Source organism: Cricetulus griseus, chromosome 7, assembly GCF_003668045.3.
Source record: "Cricetulus griseus strain 17A/GY chromosome 7, alternate assembly CriGri-PICRH-1.0, whole genome shotgun sequence".
Taxonomy (NCBI): domain Eukaryota; kingdom Metazoa; phylum Chordata; class Mammalia; order Rodentia; family Cricetidae; genus Cricetulus; species Cricetulus griseus.
The window spans coordinates 26,514,226-26,539,481 of record NC_048600.1 but is presented as its reverse complement, the minus strand read 5'-3'; the positions used below and the strand labels follow the sequence as shown (position 1 = coordinate 26,539,481).

Here is a 25,256-nt window from a genome sequence, read left to right as displayed (position 1 = left end):
AGGGTTCAAAGGTGAAAAGCACAGAAAGAAAGGAAGGCAGGCAGACTGGTTAGCCAGCTGGTCAACGGTGTTTAAAAAGCACCACAGTGAAACACACAGCTTTAGTCACACTCTGAATGGGCCAGGACAGACATTCTGGGAAGAGGGACAGCAGGAACACAACTGTCTGATCAGCTTCTCACTGACACAGGGAGCAGTAAGACCGCTGTGTGAGGCTCCGTGTGCAAATGCCAGTGGCTGTGTGTCATGCAATTCTCTGCTGGAGGACACTGAGGGAGATGGAAAGGGAGTTGGCATTTTATACAGTCTAGGTGGTCCTGCAGCTCTGTATGGCCCGTGAGAAAGCCAAGGGGCATAATGGGCAGAACTAAGCCTAAAGTGGGTCTTTCTCAAGTCCAAAGATCACCTTCTTCTCTTCCTACCAATGGCTCTGAACCTCTAATCTGCCTTTACAGGCTGGGGTGGGACTCGGACATGTGCCATCGAGCCATGCACACCAGGTCCCAGAGCTGGGTTGCCTGACAGTGCTCTGACCTATGCAGAATGGCTGCTTGGTACATGGAAGCTGTGCAAGGGGCTGCTAGAGGAGCCAGACAAGGACCAGGAAATGAGCCAGGAAGGCAAAATCACTTCTCAATATTTGGAGCTGCCTTGCAAATAGAGAAACATTACTATACAAGTGTCATGATTAGGCTCTAATTATTCCAAAAATGAGTATGTGGACATATGAAAAGGGGCTTTTAGCTTTTCTAAACTACGATTAAACACCTGGTGATAAAGACCACAGCACAGAGCAGAGAGGAAGAGCACATACGGTAAAGCAAGGACAGAACACAGCCTCTGAGCACAGCAAGGGGCCCAAGTCAGTGGGCCGAGGCCAGCATCTGACTGCACCATGGTCTCATGAAACAATTACTGGCTTGGCTGGTGCACACCTAACTGCTTTGCTTCTTGTAAGTCATTTGACAGAAAAAGCCATTCCTCATCCAAACCACACATGGTAAAGGAGATTCCCCAACACACCAAACCAACTTTATCCTCCCACATGAGTGACCTGCTGGAAGGAGATCTGACAGGCGGGGCAGTCTGGTGTGAGGCTTGTCCGTGATTCTTCTTCTTTCTTGATTTTTCAAAAGACAGGAGAATTTCTCTAGTCATGGCTGTCCTGGAACTAGGTCTGTAGACCAGGTAGCCTCAAACTCAAGACAATCACCTGCCTCTGCCTCCCAAGTGCTGAGATTAAAGGTATGTGCCACCATACCTGGCACACTCCATAGAGCTAGTGGCCTAAGTTCCATCAAGTTGGGGACCTCACTGCTAAGCTCAATCAATCAATCCTTCACTGCTACTCTAGGTCCAGAACAGGACAGTAAACAAGCTACATGACACCTGGAAGAGCAAGGGACAAACATTGGCCTGACCTTACAAATGAAGAAGCGGGGGATAACATGGTGTGTGGTATACACCCTTTCAGACTGCCCCTCCCCTGCCAGCCTCTCTCTCCTCCCTCCCTCCCTCACTGAGTAGCCCAGAACCCATGTTAGGTCATTTCAATACCTCACCTAGGACCTCAGCACCTTCCTCTACTAGTCCCTCACCTCTGTAGAAGTGACTTCACATCCAACCACACAAGACCCTGCCATTTTTACAGATGGCATGCAAATGACAGAGTCCTCCATTGCCCACCTCCCCTCCCTAGTAACATGTAACTAGAGTCCCTTTCAGAAGATTCTAGCCAAGGCCAGGCCATATACCAGCCAGGTGAGTAACCCTGGTTATTACACAACTGCTATGACCTCTCATGGAGCAAGAAAGAAAGCAGAGCCAACTGTGGTGTCGCCCGCTACAACCCTAGTACCCAGAAGGAAAAGCCTGAGTTTGAAGCCAGGCTGGGCTACAAGTTGTGCTACAGGGATGCTGCTGAAACACATAGGGAGACTCTCATCTCTCTCTCATCTCTCTCTCATCTCTCTCTCTCTCTCTCTCTCTCTCTCTCTCTCTCCTCTCTCTCTCTCTCTCACACACACACACACACACACACACACACACACACAAAAATAAATAAATAAATAAATAAATAAATAAATAAATAAAATAAACTCATTGGGGGTCACTGACTACAAGGTTACAGTAAGTAAATGACAGCCTTCCATTTCTGCACTCTGACTGAAAATGGCAGAGTCTGCTCTTTCCTCCAGGCCCCAGCTGCAAGCACAGACTGCCTCAGATTCTACCACATGGTCAGAATGCCCGTGCTTCCCTATTGTATCCAGTCCTATGAAGTTTCTCCACTGGCTTTCTCCCCATTGCTCTTAACAGATGGGCTCCTGCTATCTACAGTCTCACACATCCCGTGATGATCACATCCACTCCCACTTCCTCAATGATCCATCTGTATACTTGTCTAAGAATATTCTCTCAGCACACCTGCTTACCCAGAGACCACATATGCTATGGTACACTAGGTGGCTCTGGGTGCTGGCCTGTGGTCAGTGCAGGGCCTGCTGCATCAGTTATGTTATGGTGCATCAGGTGGCTCCGGGTGCTGGCCTGTGGCAAACAGACACTAGGTCTCTCCAGTCACTGTTTGATACATAGATGTCACATGTGCTTGCTACCTCAATTCAGAACACTACTTCCTAGGCACTGCAGTTCCAAGCCAGCCCACCTTCATCTATGTGGGCCCTCTGATGACAGATGGAGCCCAAGTACTCAGGCCACTTCGGCCCTGCCATAGCCCTCCTTGTTACTCTTCTGATGTTATCTGCACAGTGAATCACCTCACCCACAAAGCCATTCTCGTCCCATTCAATAAATGCCCTCCATGTAAGTCCCTGACAGCCTCCTCTGTCTGGCCTCTGTGGCTCTGGCTCGGACTGCCTCCACGTGCATGACGACACATTCCTGTCAGCAGAATTGTGTGTGCCTATCCTCAGAGGACACAGCCCGAGACAGGGAGGGTTCTCACTCTCTCAGACCGCATTCGGGATCTGCCCTGAGTGTGTTCCTGGATTCTGAAACCCATCATATAATTTGCTGAGCAGTACATGATGCAGAATATCCCAAACCTTTATAACCATCTATATTACCAGGTGATATAGCCATCTGTATTAACAGGTGACTGTAGCCTCCTCCAAATCCCTGACCTCAATTTCCACATGATATTACTAATCACATAAAAGAATACACCAAAATAGCTCTTCACCTGCCACCTACCTACACTTTTTTTCTACTCAGAGCTAGGCGGGCTGAGCACTGAGTCATGAAGAGTGCCCCTTTCTGAATCATCCTCACCACTTCCTGCTCTTAACCTCTTCCAAGTGAGTGAAAACTCAAGAACTGTCCTGACCAGGCCAAATGTGAACTTAGGATGCAAATGCAGCTTAAAACTCCAATGCCTACCTGAGTTGGGATAGAGGCAAACATCGTTCAGGTCATGTTCCGGCTCCAATGAAGTAAATATTTTCCCCTAAAACAGCAAGCAAACATGAATTACTGAGATCATCAAAGACAGCTTTATAGCAATGTCAAATAAGGAAAATAAAATGGAGACACAACCCACCTAGTGCAATATAAAAGAAATAACCCAACTGAAAGAAATTATACTCAAAAATCTTAATTTGTTTTATCAGCATATCAAATATTCTCATTTTAGAAATGAAGAAACTGGCTGGGTCGTGGTGGTGCCTTTGATCCCAGCACTCAGGAGGCAGAGGCTGGTGGATCTCTGTGAGTTCGAGGCTAGCCTGGTCTGGTCTACAAGAGCTAGTTCCAGGACAGCCTCCAAAGCCACAGAGAAGCCCTGTCTCAAAAAAAACCAAAAAACAAAACAAAACAAACAAAAAAGAAATGAAGAAACTGTGGCAAAGTTGAGCTCTTCAAAACAAAACAGAAGACTAAATGTCTTAGAGATGCCGGTGTACAGCAGAAGATGACAGAGTTAGAGGTGAACTGTGCAGCAGCATTACCAAAACCCAAAAGGCAATGAAGTACAACAGGGGACCCTGTGGACACAAAGTTCCAGTCACTACACTGAGAAGGCTAAAACATTCTACTGTAAAGGTGGGGAGCAGTCTACTGTACCATTATTAAAAATAGAGAGAAGGGGCCAGGCGGTAATGGTGCATGCCTTTAATCCCAGCACTTAGGAGGCAGAGGCAAATGGATCTTTTTTAGTTTGAGGCCAGCCTGGCCTACAGAGCCAATTCCGGGACAGGCTCCAAAGCTATACAGAGAAACCCTCTCTCTGAAAAAATAAGTTAAAAAAAAAAATAAGAGAGAGAGAAGAAAGACACAGAAGGGGGTAGGTGTGAAGAAGACAAGAAGATAAACAAGAAAAGATCACGCAGAGTTGGGTAATCTGTTAGTCAAGAGGAAGCATTTTGTCTTAAACAAAAAGTGCCAAAATAAAAATTGATTGCTGTAATTAAGGCGTGATGTCTTCAAGTGTGGATGCTGACAAGTTCTGCCAGCTCTTGCAGCCATAAGTCATGTCCAGAAGACTAACACCAGGATGTGGTACTGCCAGGGCATAGGTGGGTGGAGCTGAAGCCCAGGCAGGGTGGTTATTTCATGGTTCATGAAAAAACGGTAGCCAAGTTCTTGCTCATCAGGGCAGTGAAACTCATCCAGCTATCTGCCACTCAAGAGGGAAGGAGAGGGTAAGGAAAAGACAGGGAACACTATAATGGCATGGATGACAAACGCATGAAGCACACAGAACAAAAGAGACAAAAGGCTCCACAGGTCACAGAATCCTGGAACACAGGGGTCTGGAAGGACATATCCAAACTGAATCCATCACTAGCTTAGGTGGGATGGAAGCCAAATCAAGGGACACCTTTACAGTCTCTGGAGAGTTTTCAGAAGTAAGAGCCAGCTGTGGTAGCACATAGCTATAATCCCAGCATTCAGAAAGTGGAGGTAGGATGGTGAGTTTGAGGCTGGCCTGAGTTACATAGTGAGTTCCAGGCAAGTAAATAAAATGTATGCACAATTAAAAACAAGCAGCAGGCTTTTTATTATTATTATTATTATTATTATTATTATTATTAGATCCAGGATCTCATTGCATAGTTCAAGTTGACCTCAAACTCTTGGTCTTCCTGCTTCAGTCAGCCTCTTAAGTGGTGAAGTTACAGGCAACACGCCCTACCAGTTAAATAGTTTTTCCATTAGTTAGGATTGCCAGAAAAACTATTCATCCAAGATATGCCAAGTCCCCCAAGAATCCTCAAACCCCTCAAACTCAAATTCTACAAAGCAGAAACATAATCAATGCCCCTGCAAGCATCAGGGTAATATTTCCAAGAATTCAGAAATACTGTAAGCTGGTCTACCTCTCATCAGTCACTGGAACGGCTACATCTCAAGAAGGGCTGTGAACACCAAGATGGAGCCAGAAGATTACAGAAAATAAGGTCACCACCTCTGGAGATAAAAATGCAAAACTTAAAAATAAAATCTCGAGAACTCATTTTTATGCGTATGAGTGTTAACCTGAATGTATGACTATACAACATGTGCATGCAGTGCTTGGGGGGGTCCAGAAGAGGGCGTCTGACCCTTTAGCAGAAAGTTGTGAGTTGACAAGCTGGGAATTGAACCTGGGTCCTCTGGAAGAGCAGCTGGTGCTCTTAATCACTGAGCCAGCTCCAAAAATACAAAAATTAAAAAAAAAAAAAAAAAAAAAAACCTAAAGTACTGGCTAGAAAAGCCAGAGTGACCGGTGGCTGGACTGTGACTCTGCCCTCTGCCCCAAACACAGCAGGTGTCCATAGGACCCAGCACCTGCTCTAGGAAGTGAGTACAGAGGGAGGGCATGGGCCCTCTGCCCAGGACCATCTCAGGATTGTTTTTAAATGAACACATTTTAGCAATTGAATTAAGTGTCTATATATTGAAAACAAAATCATTAAGTGTTATAGGGCTGGAGAGATGGCTCAGCAGTTAAGGGCACTTATTGCTCTTCCAAAGAACCTGAGTTCTGTTCCCACCACCCTGATTAGGTAGCTCACAAATGCCTCTAATTCCTGTTCCAAGGGGGTCACCTGAACATCGTGGCAGAAACACAGATACACCTGCATATACATGAATAAAACTTTAATATACTTTTTAATTTTTAAAAAGAGAGTAACAGAAGCAATTGCTGTACTGAATTTGTTTTACTGACATAATAAAACTACCTTCAATCCTCTCAAAATGGCTTTGAGACAGAGTCTTACTCTAGCCCAGGCTGGTCTTGAAGTTGATTTTCCTACCTTACCTCCTAAGAACTGAGATGACAGGCAAGAGCCATCACATAGCCACCTGATACATAGGTTTTAAAATGGGAGGAGCAGGGAAGCCTAGGCATGGTGGAACACACTACAATCGTACTCTAGAGGCCCGTCTGACAGATCAGGAGTTAAAAGTCACCCATAGCAATTTTCATGCTACCCTGAGCTATATGAAACCCTGCCGAAAACAAACAAAAAAACTGTTAAATTAATGGGAAAAAAGGAAAGAAGGTAGATTAAAATTAGCAATGCAGAAGTATGTTACTTTTAACAGTTGGAGTTGAGGGGAAACACCATTTCTCTCTCTCTCGCTCTTTCTTTTTTCTTTTTCTTTCTTTTGTTTCTTTTTTATTTTTTTATTTTTTTTTATTTTTATTTTTTTTTGAGATAGAGTTTCTCTGCATAGCTCTGGCTGTCCTGGAACTTGTTCTATAGACCAGGCTGGCCTCAAACTAAAGGTGTGCATCACCACTGCCTAGCATCCAAATATCCTTAAGGAAATATTACTCATTACCAAAACCCTCTCTTGAAATAAAAGGTAAATAGTACACTGAGGATGTAACTCAGTGGTACGGTGTTTGCTAAGCACACACAAGCCCTGGGCTCAATTCTAGTACCAGCACCAAAGACAGTCAGACTGACTAACATACGAAATTACTGTACAGGTGACATCTCTAACCCTACTTATTCGAGGTGCTATGAACCTGGGTCACACAGTGATACAGGCATGGAAAGACAACTAGCAGGCCCCAGAACTCTGCCTCTGGCTCTCAGGATGGAGCAGGCAAGATGACTCAGCAAGTCAAAGTTCTGTGCCACCCTGAGGTCCTGCATCACTCCCTGGAACCCATGGTAGAGGAACAAACATCCAAGCTGCCTTCTGATCCCCATGTTCGATACAGCCACACACCTTCACAGGCGACAATGAGATAAAGAGGGGGCCTCTTCAGATTCTCTTTCACAATGGTTTTTCTCCATCTAACATACTTCTACAATGCATGCCAGGGGCCTGGCAAGCTGGTTGACAGGGTACAGACCCTTGCTGCCAAGCCTGATGACCTGAGTTCAATCCCCCAAATTGACCTCTGACTTCCTCGTGCACAAGACAGCACAAGTACACATAAATGAGTGAAAAGCACACCAGCCAGGGCTAGCCAAGGGGGATGTTCCTTAACTGCAGACAGACTCATGTCAGCTTTACCTGAGAACAGATGTGCCCTGCCGGTTCCCAGCACCCTTTCTCAAAACCCCACAAAAGCCTTCAAAACACAACCATAAGAAGCTAAACACTGGGAAGAGGCAAAGAAAATGGAGAGCACTTTCAACAGAAAGTACGTACGGAGTTCCTGTTCCACATTTTGACAATTCTGGAGTCTGAAGACAAGACCAAATCTAATGAATCCTGGAAATGAACTGACTTAATGGGAAGCCCGTACTGGTGATCCTTAACTAGCAATGGCTTGTCTGAGCGAAGATCATACAGCAATACCTAAAAGAGAAAATAGTTCATTCTAGTCAAACAAGCAGTTTTCAAAACAACACACTTAAAAGTAGGAATGCTGGGAGCTGGGGAGATGGCTCAGCTAGGAGAGTTCTGACCAAACAAGTACAGGGACCCCAGTTCACTCCCTAGCACACCAAAAGCCAGGCATGGTAGCACATGCCGGTAACCTCAGCACCCTAGGATATGGAGGCAAGAGAATTAATCGGGAATCCAAGGTCATTCTTGGCTACATATGGAGTTTGAAGCCAACCTGCGCTACAGGAAAAGGTCTCAGAAATAAATAAATAAATAAATAAATAAATAAATAAATAAATAAAGAAAGAAAGCATGGAATAATGAGTGCTACATGTTTCATAACCTTCTATGAACTCAAGTCAGCCCTCGGAGTACAGTTTTAGAACTTCAACCCAGGAGTAGTTTTTAGGTGCCCTGATTTGATAATTACTGATCTACACTAAGAAAGGAACAGAAGTTCGTTAAGTGTTTCACTTTTTAATTAGCAAGTCTATATGATGGCCTAGGACACAGCAGGTGCTGCTGCACAAGTGATGTGAGAGAGAATGCAGCCACAGCATTCCTCAGTAGGAAAGGACCTGGCAGGTCCAAGATAGGAGGCAGTGGCAAGGCTTCGATTTTGGGAGACTCTCACCTGACTTCCATCATTAGAGTCAGGGAGCCCGGAAAGTTGGGTTTTTCCATCTCAGATAACAGGTGCCCTCTAGTCCTGGATGAGAGGCAGTAAATCTCTTACAGGCTATCTCCAATCTCTTTGTGGTCAGACAACTTAAAAGGGTGCAGAAGGAAGGAGAGGCTTAGAAAAGACTGGAAAGATGATGGTAAATTCAGTGGACATTGTAGGATGAATTCTAAGGACTACCTGGGAAAAAAAGGCACTTTGAGTTGGTATGGTGGTACATGCCTTTAATGTCAGCATTGGGGAGGCAGAAGTAGATGGATCTCTATGAGTTCGAGGCTAGCCTCGTCTACAAAGCAAGTTCTAGGACAGCCAGGGCTGTTACAGAGAAACAGCTTGGAAAAATCAAACTATCACATACACACACACACACACAGACTTCAACTCCACACACACACACACACACACACACACACAACACACACACACACACACACACACACACACACACACACACACACACACACACACACACTTCAACTCCAGTTGCAAAGGACCTAAACCAATCTCCCCAGGTGCTCTAGAAGGGTCTGGGTCTGGCTTTCCGGAACACTCTCTCCACTCTAGCCAAAAGAGAACAGCCTCACTCCCTGTCCCAAGTATGTGTCTCCCAATACATATCCAAAACACTGGCTTACATGTAAAGTTTCCACCTTGAACGTATTTACCTGCCCTGTGGATGTTCCAACTGCCATAGTCAAGGCGCCGTTAAACTTCAATGCAGAGATGGTGGGCAAGCTGTTTATCCTGGAAGACAAATGTTCTCTGTGACTATGTGACCAAACCTTTTACTATATAACAGATTCATCATTTATCTTCTCTTCAAATCTGACAAGGAAAATCATATATCCAACTATTTGTTTACAGTCTAACTGCATCCAAACTTTTTTTTTTTTGGTTTTTCCGAGACAGGGTTTCTCTGTGTAGCTTTGGAGGCTGTCCTGGACCTAGCTCTTATAGACCAGGCTGGCCTCAAACTCACAAGATATCTCCTGCCTCTGCCTCCCAAGTGCTAGGATTAAAGGTGTGCAACACCAGTGCCTGGCAGCATCCAAACTTTTATAATAAAAAGACACTTCACATACAAATGTAATCCCCTAACCCACCTTTACCTACCATTCTGTTCAGATAATAGAAAATTGTTTTTAGAAACATCTTTGTGTGTGTGTGTGTGTGTGTGTGTGTGCGCGCGCGCGCACAAGAGCTCACACTCAAGTATGAGTGCATGTTCATGTATGTGAGCCAGAGATCAATATCAGTTATCTTCCTCAACTTCAATCCATTGCACTTTTGAAATAGGATATTTGGTAATTCTGGAGCTTGCTAGTCAGGAACCTCCAGGGATCTTCTCGTTTGTGCTTCTCCAGCTCTAGGATTACATATGCGTGGCTGCTGTGATGGGCTTACATGAATCCTGGGATCTGAACTGAGTCATGCCTTGTATAGCTAGCCATCTCCCCCAGTCCCCAAACATCCCCATCTTTACTCAGGGAAACAACTTATCCTGGGACTTCTGATGTAAAACCAGCTTCACTGAGGCAGGAAGAGATGGCTTAGTGGTTAAGAACATATAATGATCTTGCAGAGGACCCAAGTTCAAGTCCCAGCACCCATGTCAGGTGTCTTGCAACCCCCTATAACTCCAGTTCCAGGGGATCTGACACCTTTGATCTCTGCAGGCACCTGCACTCATGGGCACATACACATATACCCATAATTTAAAAGTGTTTAAAAAATGAAATTGATCAATTTCATCCATCTAAAATAAAAGATTAATACCCACATAAAGACCCTACGATCTCTAAAGTACTGAAGGTAGAACAAATGTATGGCTACAATTCTAGAACACAACTCTTACACACCATCTATGAACACTACCACCAAAAGACTAAGGTGGGAAAACAAGAGACATTAGGTCAGAAGTAACCATGGTGACGCATGCCTGTAACCACAGCACTCAGGAGGCTGAAGTAGGGCTACATGGTGAGATCACATCTCACAAAAAGAAGTGGACAACAGTTATGCTTTCAGTCCTCATGGGCCTCATGTGGCTGGTCACAACTCCAGGCCAGACTGATACTCAGAGCATCATCAAGGCTCTCCTGCCACCTAAAGCCTCAGCCTGGAGCTGCACTGAGCAGCAGTTGAAAAGGGATTTTCTGGTCCACAAAGATTCTGTCACCTATTCTTCAAAATAAACTTTAGAATAATTTTCATACAGAAGTATTTTCTTACTTCACCAATGTTTATTTTGTAATGTCATTTTATCACTTTCTTCAGGTAAATGAAGCCTTCAGTAATTGTACAGTTTATGTTATGAGAACTCTGGTCTACCACCTCCTCTACTGTGGTGCTGCTAATAAATAGCAAATTCACTGACTTATGCACATTTATTTCCTAACCAGCTTATGTAATTGTCATATTAGTTCTTCCTGGTTTTCAGGTGAGTCTATGGACTTCCTTAGGTAGACACATCAATCACTTACAGAAAAGACCAACAGCCTCCCCTCTGTCCAATGATTATATCTTCTTCACCTTCTAGAACTTAGTAAGTAACAGAAGTGACAGAAAAGCTACAAGGTTTGTAGGAGAAACATAAAGCTAAACATAAAAAAAATAAAATACAGGGGCTAGATAGACAGGTCAGTGGTTAAGAACACTGGCTGCTCGTCTAGAGACCAAGGTTTAATTTCCCAGAACACCGATAGTGGCTCACAACCATCCATAACTCCAGTTTCAGAGGATCCAACACCCTCTTCTGGCCTTCAAGTGCAAGTACACACACACACACACACACACACACACACACACACACACACACACACACACAAATAAAAATAAATCTTTATATAAATGATAAAATACAAATTTGGAACTTAATCAGCAGAAAAAGAAAAACCTGTTTTTAACATTTTGGTATACCTCTGGTTGTTTTTCCCATAACTATTCACATGCAAAGTGATTGTCCTTTTATAAACAGGTGACAAATATGTAATGAAACTCTCTGCCAACTGTGGTTTTTCTTTCACAGTGAAAGGTGTATCTGAAAATGTATATTTATAGACCCTTCCCTACATGAACATGCTTCTGAAACATAATTCTCAAAAGCCAAACACTCAGCATGCTACTAATGAAGAGTTTCCTTCTACAAAGCACATCAAGTTAAAGTACCCAACAAAAACATCTTTCGGTATGTAGAGAACTCATCAAAGTCTCTGGCAAATATAAAGTGCTATGGTAGGGTGAGGTGGTACAATCCCAGCACTAGACAGGGAGAGCATTGGGAGTTCAAGGCCATTCTCAGCTACTCAGTGAGTTGGAGACCAGCCTGAAGCTACAAGAGTTTGTCTCAAAACTAAACAAGTTCTTAATATAAAAAAAGAAAAAGAAAGTCGGGCGTGGTGGTGCACACCTTTGATCCCAGCACTCCAGAGAAATAGGCAGACGGATCTCTGTGAGTTCAAGGCTAGCCTGGTCTACAGAGTAAGATCCAGGAAAGTCAAGGCTGTTACACAGAGACACCCTGTCTTGATATACTATACACCTCAACAGCTGAAAATGCCTTACCTCTAAAGGACAGAAGAATTCAGTGCAAAATGTGAGTCAATTTTTTTTAATTAATTTTTTTCCAAGACAAGGTTTCTCTGTATAACAACAACACTAGGTGTCCTGGGAGTCAATTTTATTTTTAAAAATTATATATTTCAGCCAGATGTGGTGACCCATGCCTTTAATCCCAGTACAGGGGAGGCAGAGATAGGTGAGTTTCCCAATTCAAGGCCAGCCTGGTCTACAGAGTGAGTTCCAGGACAGCCAGAGATGTTACATAGAGAAACCCTGTCTTGATAAACCAAAAAAAAAAAAAAAAAAAAAAAGTGTTTCCATATTTCTAAACACCAAATTTAGATGACTTTTTCCACAACTCTCCTACTAGATTGTCTAGTATCACATCTCCGATAGTCACTGCATTTCTATTTGAAGTAAATAGCCTTAAGATATAGTATCAGTGACTCCTACAGATGTTTGCTTTAAAATTTTTTTAACATACAGAGTAAGATTTATATATTTACAAATACATATCTTTCTAATTCTGCTCTTCTTGGTTTGTTTTCCAAAAAAACTACGGTACTGAGAATTGAACCTGCAGCCTTGCACACTCCACAGCCTTGAATACTCCCAGCTGCATCAGCTGAGTCATTTTTAATGTTTTGAGACCAAAATTCCATATAACAGATTTTTCAAAGGAATCATGAATGCTCACCCTAAAGGTAGGAAAACTCTGCCATTCTTTAAAGGGTGCTTGGTGTCACTGCAGCCTGTGACCATCAGACACTTCACCCTCCCACATGGCATGTCAACAGAGGGTGTGTCAATCCTCTCTGAAGTACAAGAGGATGTACTGGGGAAGCATAGGATGGTGAATACCATGAGCCCAGAGGAAGGCATTTCTCAACTGATTGCAGCAGACAAGCCCAGGGCAAGGATCTGCCTGAGGGTGGATGATCTGCCTATACATCCCACAGCAAACATAGGGCAGTGGTGCCAGCCTGTGAAGCCAGCCTACACAAAGATGCTTTCCTCTGATTTAATTCAATCCACTACTGTGTTACAGGTTTTCTCTCTCCAAGAATGTACCACTCCCTAAATGTTTAAGTGTAGGAATTAGACCAACAAGAACAACAACAAAAAAATCATCACTTGCTTCCCTCTACCAGGGCATTCAAACACTTTCCAATCTGCTAACTGAAGTAACAGGTCCCACCCAATCACTGATCCTGCAGAACTGAAATATCAGTTCTTACAACAGACTTGACAAATCCCACAGCAACCAAAGAAACGTGCCACTCTATGCAGTGTTGTAGAGAGTCATCTGCCTGGCTTGCCAACCACTTCACAGGAAGAACTTTTAGTCACAACAATCACAGATACCAGTTTCAGATGTGAGCCACAAAGAGTTCCATCCTCTAACAGTTAATGTCACACTGACATGCTGACTTAAATCAGAAGGTTGATTGACAGACTGCAATTGATTGCTACTTACTCTGAATCTGCTGTGACACTATTTAATGCACAGTCCAACACTCCGACTCTTTTTCTTACTCTTGGATCCCAGCATTCCACTCGACCCTAAACAAGGAAAAAACAATTTTAAGTGAAAGCTGCTACTAGAAAAATTTCAAACATTTACCAAAATAAGATTTATTGCCACTAATTTCACGAAGAATCAAAGCTTAGCTTTTATCCTATAATTTTGGCACTGTCATGTTCTGCTGAGAGGTGAGTTACTTTCATAATTAAGAAAACTAGTAATGAAAAAGTCCCAACTATGCACATGAACCTTGGATTGGCTCCTATGGACAGAAGGAGCAATGAAGACATTTGTATTTTATACAAGTCATCATATCAATGTTAAATTTCTTAATAATAATAAAAGTAATATGATTTTATGGTTTCGTCTGTTTGTGTGAATAAGGACCTTACTGTTGTCCAGGCTAGCTCCACTTCCTGGGCTCAAGTGATCTTCCTGTATCAGCCTCCTGGGTAGCTATGACGATAGGATATTTGAGTCTTTACTTTAATCTGTATTACTTTGTACTCTTTTATGAGGACTTATAGCCAAGATTAGTCTGGCACTCATTGTGTAGCCAAGAATCAGCCAACTTCTGATTCTCTAATATCCAGTGCTGGGGTATGATCTAACATTCTCGGCTTGAATCATTTTTTAAAAATCATTTATTTATTGCCTACATGCACATGAACATGCTGGAACCCCTGGAACTGGAGTTACAGACAATTGGGAGCTATCATGTAGGTGCTGGGAAATGAACCCGGTTCCTCTGCAAGAGCAGCCAGTGCTCTTAACCTCTAAGCCATCTCTCCAGCCCCCTGAATCTTTATTTTTAAGAATTATACTTTAAATATCCAAGGCATAAAATGTTATAATATCCATGGCTTATTTTTAAATGGCTCAGAAAACATTTTTTAAATATAATATTTTTATATAAAAAAGGGAGGGTGTAGAATGCAATCCCTGAACATTTTCAACCTTTTTCTTTTTGTTGTTGTTCTGTTTTGTTTTGTTTTTAATTATTTATTTATTATGTTTACAACATTCTGCCTCCATGTATTGTTTTGTTTTCTTAAGACAGGTTTCTCTGTATAGCCTTGGCTATCCTGGAACTCAGTATGTAGACCAGGTGGGCCTTGAACTCACAGAAATCCCACCTGCCTCTGCCTCTTTAGTGCCACTGCTGCCTGGCTGTTTTTAACATTTCTAAAGATATAAATTTTTTTTTTCAGAAATTAAACGCTGAGGATTGATTAATTATTGGCTTGCCTAATTGCCTGGCTCACTGATTTAGGCACAGTTAGGGACCAAACCTAGGTCTCACAATGCTAGGCTGGTCTCTATTTTCAATTACATACATGTGTATGTCTGTGTATAGGTATGAGCCTGTGGGTGCATATGCCCAAAGAGACCAGAAGATGGTGTCAGATTCCCCCAGAGCCTGAGTCATAGGCAGTTGTGAGCTGCCCTACCTGGGAGGTAGAAACCAAATCTGGGTCCTCTACAAGAGCAATACACACTTGTAACTGCTGAACCATGTCTCCAGCCCCAAGAAATTCATTTCTGAATAAAAATGGAACTGCAGGTCTGGCAAGGTGGCTCAGCAGGTAGGGGAACTCGATGCCAAGCATGACAGTCTGAGTTCAATCGCCAGGATGCATACGAAAGAAGAAAATCAACTCCAGTAAGTTGCCTTCTTATCTCTACGTAAGCATTGTGGCACATGTTCACATAAAATACACACGCATACAAAATAAATAAATGTAAAACAAAAGTTTTTAAAGCAAAAAAAAAAAAATGGAACTGCAAACAAATGAAAACACATCTACAAAAATGAAGTCAACAGGTGCTAACCTCTATTGTTCCTGTGGCAAACAAGCCATGCACGGCATTTATGTCACAAACATTGTTCTCCCTGAAATAGTAAAGCAAACAGGAAAGAAGTGTTAGGGAGCATCTAGTTCAGGGAAGAGGCACCCAATCAACCTTCTAAGTCTGTAGCCCCCCCAAACGCTGTGGACAGACACCATGCAGGCTCTCACCCACATGAAATGCATAGAGGCATGGGTGAGTTAAGTCTTGGCTCACAGTACTAGAACCCCCATACACAGGGTAACACTACCTGCCAGATGCCAGACAGGAGAGCTCTCCCTCTGAAACACTATTCCACTACAAGAAGAAAGGTCCTTCTATTTCCTCCAAGGCAAAGCTGCATTCTTAAGAACACAGGCCATCACTATGGTGATCTCAAGACCTGGGAGTGCAAACAAAGCCTCATTTTCTTACTCACTGAAGTGAATTTTGACCTACCTCAATGGGGTATTGTGAGGATTAAATTAAAGAACAAAATGTTCAACAGTGTCCAGAGTACAAAAGATACATAATAAATAACAGAGGTTATGGACAAGAAATTAAGCAGCTGAAGAGCAGGTAATTTTTTTTTATTATGCAATAATGTATTATGAAGCTACAAATTTTTAAAATTAAAAGTATTTTAAGCCAGGGCAGAACAAAACCATCTTGCCAGATTGGAAGTTTTACCATTCCATGTTCTCTTGGAATCCTCTCACAGAGACAAGGCAAAGTTAGTACTGTAAGTACAGATAGATGGGTAGGACTTCAGCTTCCATGACTGCCTAGCTGCAGGGCCCTGAGCAAGCCACCTATCCCAGTGCAGCAGCAAGGCCCTGGGCAGGCCACCTATCCCAGTGCATGGAGACAGAACAGGACCTGCCAGAACCAGCTGTCACTGAAAGCTGAATTCAAAAAAGAAACATAGGTAAAAACAATACTACAACTAAAATTAATAAACAGCATTTTAAAAGTCAGTCAGAAGTTTTATTGTTGTTATATTAAGACAGGGTTTCTCTACATAGCCCTGGCTGGTCTTAACCTTGCTATGTAGAGCAGGCTGGCCTGGAACTCAGAGATCTACCAATTCTGACTCCTGAGTGCTGGGATTAAATTACAAGTCTTTTCGTATGAGAACTTAAACTTGTAAGGTATCATCTGATCTTCTTAGCAAATCTTTTTGTTAACAACAGAAAACGTGATTCCTTCATTTATTTATCTGTTGAGCATCAAACCTAGGGCCTTGTACACAAGATGGACTGATAGTATTAGAAAAAGGAAAGAAAGTGAACAACCCTTCAGTTATGATTAAGAACATGATATCCTATTAAATGACGGCCCAGCAGGCTGGTTGGATGCAGCTAGGTCATTTGATGACAACACGAGCCTCTGGCTCCATCTCCTGGGCAAAATCAATGCAGCAACAGGACTGAAGTACTCACGCAGCATCCGTTTGGAGAGGATTCAGGTACCGCCCTTGCTCTAAATTTAATCTATACACTTCAGAGCTGCAAGGAGCAAAGAGAACCTGGTAAACTACAAGCATTTTCCTGTGAGTTAATATAAACTTCAGAAGCACATGCAAAACTATCACCCGTAAGCCATCGCTTCTCTCTGAAAAGCTGATAAAAACCTTACTCTAAATATTTTTACTTTGCTTGAGAATTTGCCAAGTCTTGGTGGTGGAGAGCTGGGACTCTTGCAGGGGCCCAAGTTTAGCCCCCAGCACCCCCCTTAGACTGCACAACTACCTGCCACTCCTGCTCCAGGGGATCTCCCTCCACAGCTCAACACTGGGGTTACTGGCCTACACTGCCATGCCTGGCTTTATATTACAGTGAGGATCTGAAGTAAGGTCCCCCATGCTTGTATAGAAAGAACTTTACTCACTGAGCCATGTCCCCAGGCCCCGAAATAGTTTTTAACTCAAGTCCACAACTACATATGAAATTAATGACAAAATACTGAACAAGCTTAAAGCAGGCTTTATAAACTTGGGAGGAAAGAAAAAGTCAGGGAACAAAAGGAAAAATAAACAGTGGTGTCTTGTAAACTGCAGCAACGTGGCCACACAAGCTATGAGGCTTGTGTGGGTTCCAGCTTAAACACTTGACATGAGCATATTTTAAAATCAGGTCTTTAAAAAAGATCTCATTAAGCAAAATAGCAGGTGCTAAAACATTACAGTAATACCACCTACTAAACACTAAGTATCAACACATAGACTAATGAAGTTTGGCTTTTTTTTTTTTTTTTTTTTTTTTGCTAATTCTTTTCTAAGATGGATTCCTTTCACAGTAATTACATATCACTTTCTCTATTAAGGACACGTAAACAGATAAAAGTCTACAAACAATTTGAACAAAGCTAGCTGTGTGAGAGGTGGGAAGAAGAAAGATACTGATCAATACCTAGCACCAACGAAGTACAGGTCGCAGGATGGGTAGTGGTAAGAGAAGTCTCTGCCGAACTTGGGAATTCTGGTTTTGTAGTAAAAACCTGATTGTGAGTGAAATTCAATGTATCTGTCGTTATGCAAGAAGACGATCTGAAAAGGAAACAATCAAAGTTAGTCTGCTTAACTTTCAGTATCACTAAAACTACCAGGCAAGAAAAACTCGCATCTTCCCTGCTCACTCTCTGCATTCATACACACATGTGTGCACACTCACACTTAGCGCATTACAGAAGTGTGTCTGAGGCTTGCATATCTATCAATTAAATGCAAATCTATCAGTACTAGAGAAAATAAGGTATAAAAAAATCACCATACTAAAATCCAGAATAAACGGCCATTGCAGCTGAAATGTTAATCTGTACCTCGTATTTGGAGGAAGTGAAGCCAGAGGGGAAAGCCATGCCAGGTATGAAATTCAACTTTCTTCCAACATGACATTTGACACTGTTTGGTTGAATTGGTTGTAACTGGTGAATAACTAAAGGGAACCGTGACACTTTACATTTCCATTTTAGATTAAGTAAGGGCTTCCCTGACAATTTATGAGTACTGAAAATGACCATAGAGCTGAAAGATGGACCAATGGAAATAGGAAAAGAGGAGATAGAAGTCTGCTTGGCTACAGTCAGAACTGTACTAGTGCACACTACAAGCTCTCACTGGGTTACAAGAACTGAACAAACTGATAGCTTCCTTATCTCGTATAAATAAGGAGATGAAGGCAGCCTGGCAAACATGCCTGGGCTAACATCAGTCATCAGAACCACAGATAGTGACCATCAGACGTCTGACAAAGGACAACTGTTACCAGTTCCTTAGAAAAAAGGCAAGGCCCCGTGATGCTGAGAACCAACTTGGCATTAGTTGATCAAAGGCGCTCTCTCCCAATGTTTTTTTAAAAGATACTATACATCACACATGCACCTGGCCAAAAATCAATAGAAAATGATAAATTATCTATTACTACACAGTGATTTTTAATTAAACACTGGGAATATAACAGAAATACTTATAAGAAAAATAAGTTCCAGGGCTGCAGAGATGGCTCAGCAGTTGAGAGCACTTGCAGCTCTTGCAGAAGTCCTGAGTTCAGCTCCCAGCACCCACCCAGCAGCTCACAACCACCTGGGGAAATCTGATGCCTTCATCTGGTCTCCAAGGGCAAGTGCACACATGTGGCATTCATTCATACACACACACACATATAAATAAGAATAAAAAGTAAATACCTTTGAATAGTCATCAGATAAAATCTCAAAGGTGACCACTGGAAAACAGTAATAGAAAAAAGAAACCACAATTATCATCCAGAGGTCTAACTAAAACACAAGCTTCTTTCAGGATTCGAATTGGTTTTAACTGGGGAATAACTTTACATAAATGCTGTGTTTGTCCCACCTCTACATAAAACAAGAAGAAAACTCCCACTAGATTTTTTTTATAGAACTAAAGAAAATTTACAAACTATGATTCCTAAAAATGTTTGCCACTGCTTTGCTGAGACGTTCTAAACAGTTCTGAAGACTTTCAAATAGAAACTAAAAAGCATCCTTTAGCACTTCTTTTGTTGTTGTTGTTGTTGTTGTTGTTGTTTCCAAGACAGAGTTTCTCTGTGGCTTTGGAGGCTGTCCTGGAACTCACTCAGTAGACCAGACTGGTCTCTAATTCACTGAGCTCTTGTAGACCAGGCTGGTCTCCAACTGAGAGATCTGCCTGCCTCTGCCTCCCAGAGGCAGAGTACTGGTATTAAAAGCATACACCACCAATGCCCGGCCCTTTAGCACTTATTTAGCCAGCAGTGATGCTCACTTTTAGTCCCACTTTCGAGGCAGAGGTAGGCAGAGCTCAGTGAATTAGAGACCAGTCTGGTCTACTGAGTGAGTTCCAGGACAGGCTCCAAAGCTACAGAGAAACCATGTCTTGAAAAACCAAAGCAAACAAACAAAAACAAAACAACAACAACAAAAAAGAACACTGCTTTTAAAAAGGTATTTGTTGGGGAGTGGAGAGATGGCTCAGAGGTTAAGAGCACTGGTTGTTCTTCCAGAGGTCCTGAGTTCAATTCCCAGCAATCACATGGTGGCTCATAACCATCCATAATGAGATCTAATGCCCTCTTCTGGTGTGCAGGCATACATGCAGACAGAACAGTGTATACGTAATAAATTAAAAAAATAAAAATAAAAATAAAGGTATTTGTCTGGGGAAGTCATGTGCTGGTTCATGCCTTGGAAGGCAGAGGAAGGAAGATCTCTGTGAGTTTGAGGCCAGCCTAGTCTACATGAAGAGTTCCCAATCAGCCATGGCTGCAGGAGAAATCCCATCTCAAAACAAAAGAAAAAGAGGCAATAGTAGCTTTTGCCTACACAAAGTTTACCTCCAGAGGCTGGAGGGATGGCTCAGCTGGTAAGGGCACTGATTGCTCTTCCAGAGGACCTGAGTTTTATTCCAGGAACCCACATGGCAGCTCACAACTTTTAGTAACTCCAAGATCTGACACCCTCACACAGACATACATGCAGGCAAAACACCAATGCACATAAAATAATTAAAAAAAAAAAAGTTTACCTCCAAACAGAATAAGCAGTTATGAATGGCACACAAAGTTCCCACTGTCCTCCAGAAGCAAAGGGTGGGATCACACAACACTGCATCCCATTAACTTCTTTCCCCTTGATCCTAAACACTAGACTAACTGATGAAATATAGAAGACTGTGACATGTGAGCATCCCCAAATTGCACTTTAGAGATAGTTGCTATGTCTGTACTCATCTCCCCACCATTGCTACGCCACAGCCATTAGCTGTACAGAGTTGGGATCATAAGCATGGTGTTGAAGTCCTCACCTCTGGTCTCTGAACTCACTTCTTTTTGTAACAGGTTTTAGCAGCTGCCGAGGTGGTTTAGCAGGTAAAGGTGCTTGTTGCCAAGTGTGACAACCTGAGCTCAATCCTAGAACCCACGAGGTGGAGGGAGAGAACCCACCCACATTACAGCACATGTTGGGAGCTTGTTGCTGGTGTTGCAGCTCTGCTCAACTTTGTGTGCTTCCTATTTCCTGGCGTGGGTTTACCACATTTATTTAAGCCTTGGTCTATCAGTGGATTGATCAACAAGTTCCTTTGCTCTTAATCTCTGGCCATGTGTGACAAAAGGTGCAGTGGGCATTCTTCCCATCGCTGGTATGCTTGTGGAAGTTGAAATACGGTTTCAAAGTGGTTTTCCATCACATATCTTACAGGTATTGGAGAGTATCAGGGAGGTTGTATCAGTTTGTTTATGACCCACTGAGGGCAGCCCTGTACAGAGTAGAGCTGAGGACCCAACCAGTGTGGGTTACAGCCTGGCAAGTGCAGCACCATATTTAACTACTTAATCTTCAGAAACCAAAACCCACCACACAACCTATTCCCATTTCACAAAGCAGTGTAACAAATATAAAAAGCTATCTGATATATAAATATAAAAGCCTCTTACCTTCTGAATCCAAGCACCTTTCAAACTTCAATGATAACTGATAGGTGTCATAACACCGAACCCGAGGTTTATAAGTTCCTATAAAAAAAAAATTAAACATGATGCAAAACCTAAGGACACAGTTTCACAGTCACTCCCTACAGAACTGGTGCATGTTCTTTCTGTCCTGAGGTAAAGACAGTTGTCATCAAATCAAAGAAAGAGCTGTAACAGCAGCCCCACACAAACATTTCAGACAAATGTACCATGCTTGCAATGAGAAAAAACAAAGATCAATTCTTAAAAGCAAAGTAGGACATTAGGGGGGGGGGGGGCGGGAAATCCTGTTTTCTAGCATGCATCAAAACCTAGGATTTCATTTAAAAAATAAAATTCTAAAATGTACCTAGCACAGTGATGTATGCCCATTATCCCAGCAAATAGGAGGCTGAGGCAGAAGCACAAGCTCTAGGCCAGAGAAGACATCCTGCTTCCCAAAGCAGCAGCAATCCCTTGCAGAGCAGAAAAGCACAAGTCTTTGAGCCCATGGTGTGTGTGTGTGTGTGTATGTGACAGGCATTAGGAAAAGCTATTAACACATGCAGGGCCTTTGCTCCTGCTGTGTTTGTTTTTCCTTTATATTTCTACATCTTCAAGAACAAATTTTATCCTACTTATTTTAGCCACAAGTCCTAGGAGAGTGACAAAGTTGAAGACAGTGGCAGAGCCAGAGATGGAAGGACTAGCGCTACTAAAGCAAGCAGACAGAAGTCCACTTCCTCTATGAGTTCCCAGGAGAGGTCCAGAGGGGAGGCACCAAGAAGGATTCTGCAACCAACCACACTGTCCCACGACAGTCACTAGTTGTGTATATAGCTCTTTAAATTAAAAGCAATTAAACCTTTAGTCGGGCAATGGTGGCACATTCCCTCTCGGGAGGCAGAGACAGGCGGATCTCTGTGTGTTTAAGACGAGCATGGTCTATGAAGTGAGTTCCAGGACAGACTCCAAAGCTACACAGAGAAATCCTATCTTGAAAAACAAACAAACAAAATGAAACAAACAAAAAAGGCAAAGCTGCTATCTATCTGTGACCTACTTTGAAAACTCATTTAAAAAAATATATACTTATTGACAGATAAACACAGTAAACTATCCATGGCAGAATTTAGGTCGAAGGTAAACAGGTGGTCATTTAATTCCCTTGAGCATTTATTTGTGTGTGTCTGAAAATGTTTGTAAGGAAATACTGGGGTAAAACCCCTCCTACTAGAGCACATCCTGTAATGGATGAAGCACAAGCAGACCATAACCACAAAGAAGCTTACCTGTTGCTAAAATGTACTGTCCATCTTTTGACACCTTGATAGTGGTACACACAGTGGGCATTTCAAAGTCCTGAATAAGTTCAATTCTCCTACGAACATCTACAAAGAGAGAAGCAGGGAAAACTAGTTCAGCATGGGAATCAAGGGAGGACAGAGCATGCCGGAGAGGCAATTACAACCCAAAGACTCCCAACCCTGAGAATTAACCCATCACACCCACCCAGCTTTCTCCTTAGCTCCTTCCTGTTAACAGTTTGAATCTGAAATGCCCCCAAAGGCCTCTGTCCCAGGGTCTGGTTCCTGGGCTCATGGTTTAATTGGGAGGTGGTAAAACTTTTGAGCCATGGAGCCCAGTGAGGTCTTAGGCCGCTGGAGTCATGCCCGAAAAGGAGACTATCAGACACTTGTTTGTTTCATCTCCTCGTTTCCTGTTTAGTGAACAGTCCCTTCCACCAGGAGCTCCCACCACAGGCCCCAAAGCAACAAAACCGGTGGCACATGCACAGAAAAGCTCCAAAACCTTTCCATGTTTTGAATTGTTTGCCTCAGGTACGGAAAAATAGAAAATTATATATTTCTTTCATTTTTTTAGAAAGAAAGGGAATCTTCTTTAACTGGAAAGGAAAGGCCCACAATAATAATCAGGCACAGCTTTAAGATGAGGTCAAAGAGGGACAGAGGACACACTAAACCATCAGTCACTACAGAAACAAAAATCAGTGTTTCCTGGGCTTAAGTCTTCAAAATCTTAAGCTTGTGTAAGAAATTAGCATGGAAAGATGGGCATGATAGTACGTGCTTTTAGTCCCACCACTTGGGAGACAGAGGCAGGCAGACTTCTGTGAGTTCGAGGCCAGCCTGATCTACAAAGTGAGTTCCAGGACAGCCCAGGCTGTTACACAGAGAAACCTGTCTCAAACAACAACAACAAAAAAGAAAAAAGAAAAAAAGAAAGAAAGAAAAGAAATCAGCATAGAGCCTGGGGTGATGCTCACCTGTGTGCTCCTACCCTCATTGGTGAAGAGTGACCAGGCTAAGGGAAGGCCTCGCATAGCCTCTGTGGGTCACAGTACTAACACCCACTCTCAAAAGAAAAAAAAAAAAAAAAAACACATCTTTCCTACCAGCGTAAGAATTCTGACTGGTTGCTATATGAACATGACTACTGTGAAGACTGCTTATCTATGACAAGCTTATGCTTTGTTTATGAAACCTAAATATTAGGACTGGAAGAAGGCCTGAGGGGGTGTGGCTCTGTGGTAGATAGCATGCCTGGCACTGCATTGCTAGACACCTACTAGTCCTGAGCAGGTCAGAAAACAGTTCCTTCCCATAAATAATCTGAATCCATTATGTTACACAAGAGCACACTGGAAGAGAGGGAGGTCAGATAAAATCCAAATCTGTAAGCTCTGAACAGTCTTTGTTTCTTCCTGAGTTAAAAGTCTCATTTTCAACCGACTTTAGTACTATATAAGGCCCATTTTTCCAAGAAACTTGCCAAAAGATCTCAATCTCACAGCCAGAAACCTCCCCATGCTCAATTTTTAGAGATTCGGTTAAGTGAAATCTACAGGAAGATAAGTTTCCTCTCATCTATGGCACCTGAACTGGAAAACATGTAGTGGAAATAAAGTGATCAAAGTCAGTTAAGTTACAAACAATCTCAATGTTTACACTCAGACATTTTATATGTGAAGTTCTTTTATTTACAAAAAAAAAAATGTTTATCATCTCTATTGCAAAACTGAGAGATTCAACTAACAGATAAAGACTCTGACACACTAGGAACAAAGCAGTTACGGAACTGTTGGGAAAGACAGTCCTCCTTGGGCCTCTTGTGTTCCTGTGCACCTTGCTTAGTGTGGCAGTCCTGCAAGAGTCTAGCCACTTTTACCACAGCCATGTCTCGGGGTTACTGGAAGCTGACAACTTTGACAGAAGGGCAGGCCTGTTTACTGGCTGCTAGCAAAGCAGTGGTCTTCCCACATCTGGGCTCCTCCTCACTGAGTGCATGCCTCCTCTAAGCCAAGCTGAAGCCCTCTCAAGGGGCACAAGGGGAAACTGGGACAAACATTCTGATGGCTGTGCCATCTGTGCGGTGTTGTGAGTACTGAAGTCTGTGTTTCTGACCCAGGAGCCTTGATGCCATCCATGAAACTGGGAGAGGCTAACTCGTTAGCTTGGAAGGGAGGTGAAACTAAGTTACACAGCATCAGACAGACAATAACATCCAAGAGAGAAGGTCAAAAAACTTATTCCCACACCCCACTTCGGGAAGCCAGACAGCTGAGGACACTGTCACTCGGGCCTCTAACAGCTGGAACAGAAGCGCCATGAATACTCACCGACATCCTTCTTCTGCAGTGCTCTCTTCTTCCTGTCAGAAAGCCACTAGGAAAAAACAGATGCTGTGCTTTAAAACACACCCCACACACTGGGATTATAAATGTGATCATGTGCCAACTGAAATCTATTTGTTACAAAGACTAAGAACAGATACATGACTGGCCTGATAGCTGACCCTTGATAAGAAGTGATGTTTTTATTCACGTATTCATTGAAAGTAGATTTTGTTCTAGGAGTAGCAGTTGGGTGAACAGCAATGATGAAGCTCT

General features: G+C 42.7%; 1 protein-coding gene across 2 annotated transcripts in view; it reads right to left on the bottom strand.

Moving 5' to 3' along the window:
- Positions 1 to 25,256, bottom strand: part of Nol10 (nucleolar protein 10) — a 77,355-nt gene that overhangs the window by 50,785 nt on the left and 1,314 nt on the right. The window contains exons 2-12 of one of the 2 annotated variants that reach the window (XM_027424679.2): positions 24,987 to 25,032; positions 22,639 to 22,737; positions 21,332 to 21,409; positions 19,083 to 19,120; positions 17,807 to 17,943; positions 16,838 to 16,903; positions 15,399 to 15,459; positions 13,518 to 13,603; positions 9,145 to 9,223; positions 7,618 to 7,767; positions 3,403 to 3,469 (exon numbers count right to left, since the gene is read on the bottom strand). In XM_027424679.2, the coding sequence (XP_027280480.1) occupies positions 3,403 to 3,469; positions 7,618 to 7,767; positions 9,145 to 9,223; positions 13,518 to 13,603; positions 15,399 to 15,459; positions 16,838 to 16,903; positions 17,807 to 17,943; positions 19,083 to 19,120; positions 21,332 to 21,409; positions 22,639 to 22,737; positions 24,987 to 25,032 (907 nt within the window). The remainder of the gene's footprint in view (positions 1 to 3,402; positions 3,470 to 7,617; positions 7,768 to 9,144; positions 9,224 to 13,517; positions 13,604 to 15,398; positions 15,460 to 16,837; positions 16,904 to 17,806; positions 17,944 to 19,082; positions 19,121 to 21,331; positions 21,410 to 22,638; positions 22,738 to 24,986; positions 25,033 to 25,256) is intronic. The other variant, XM_035447499.1, reaches the window with a different exon arrangement.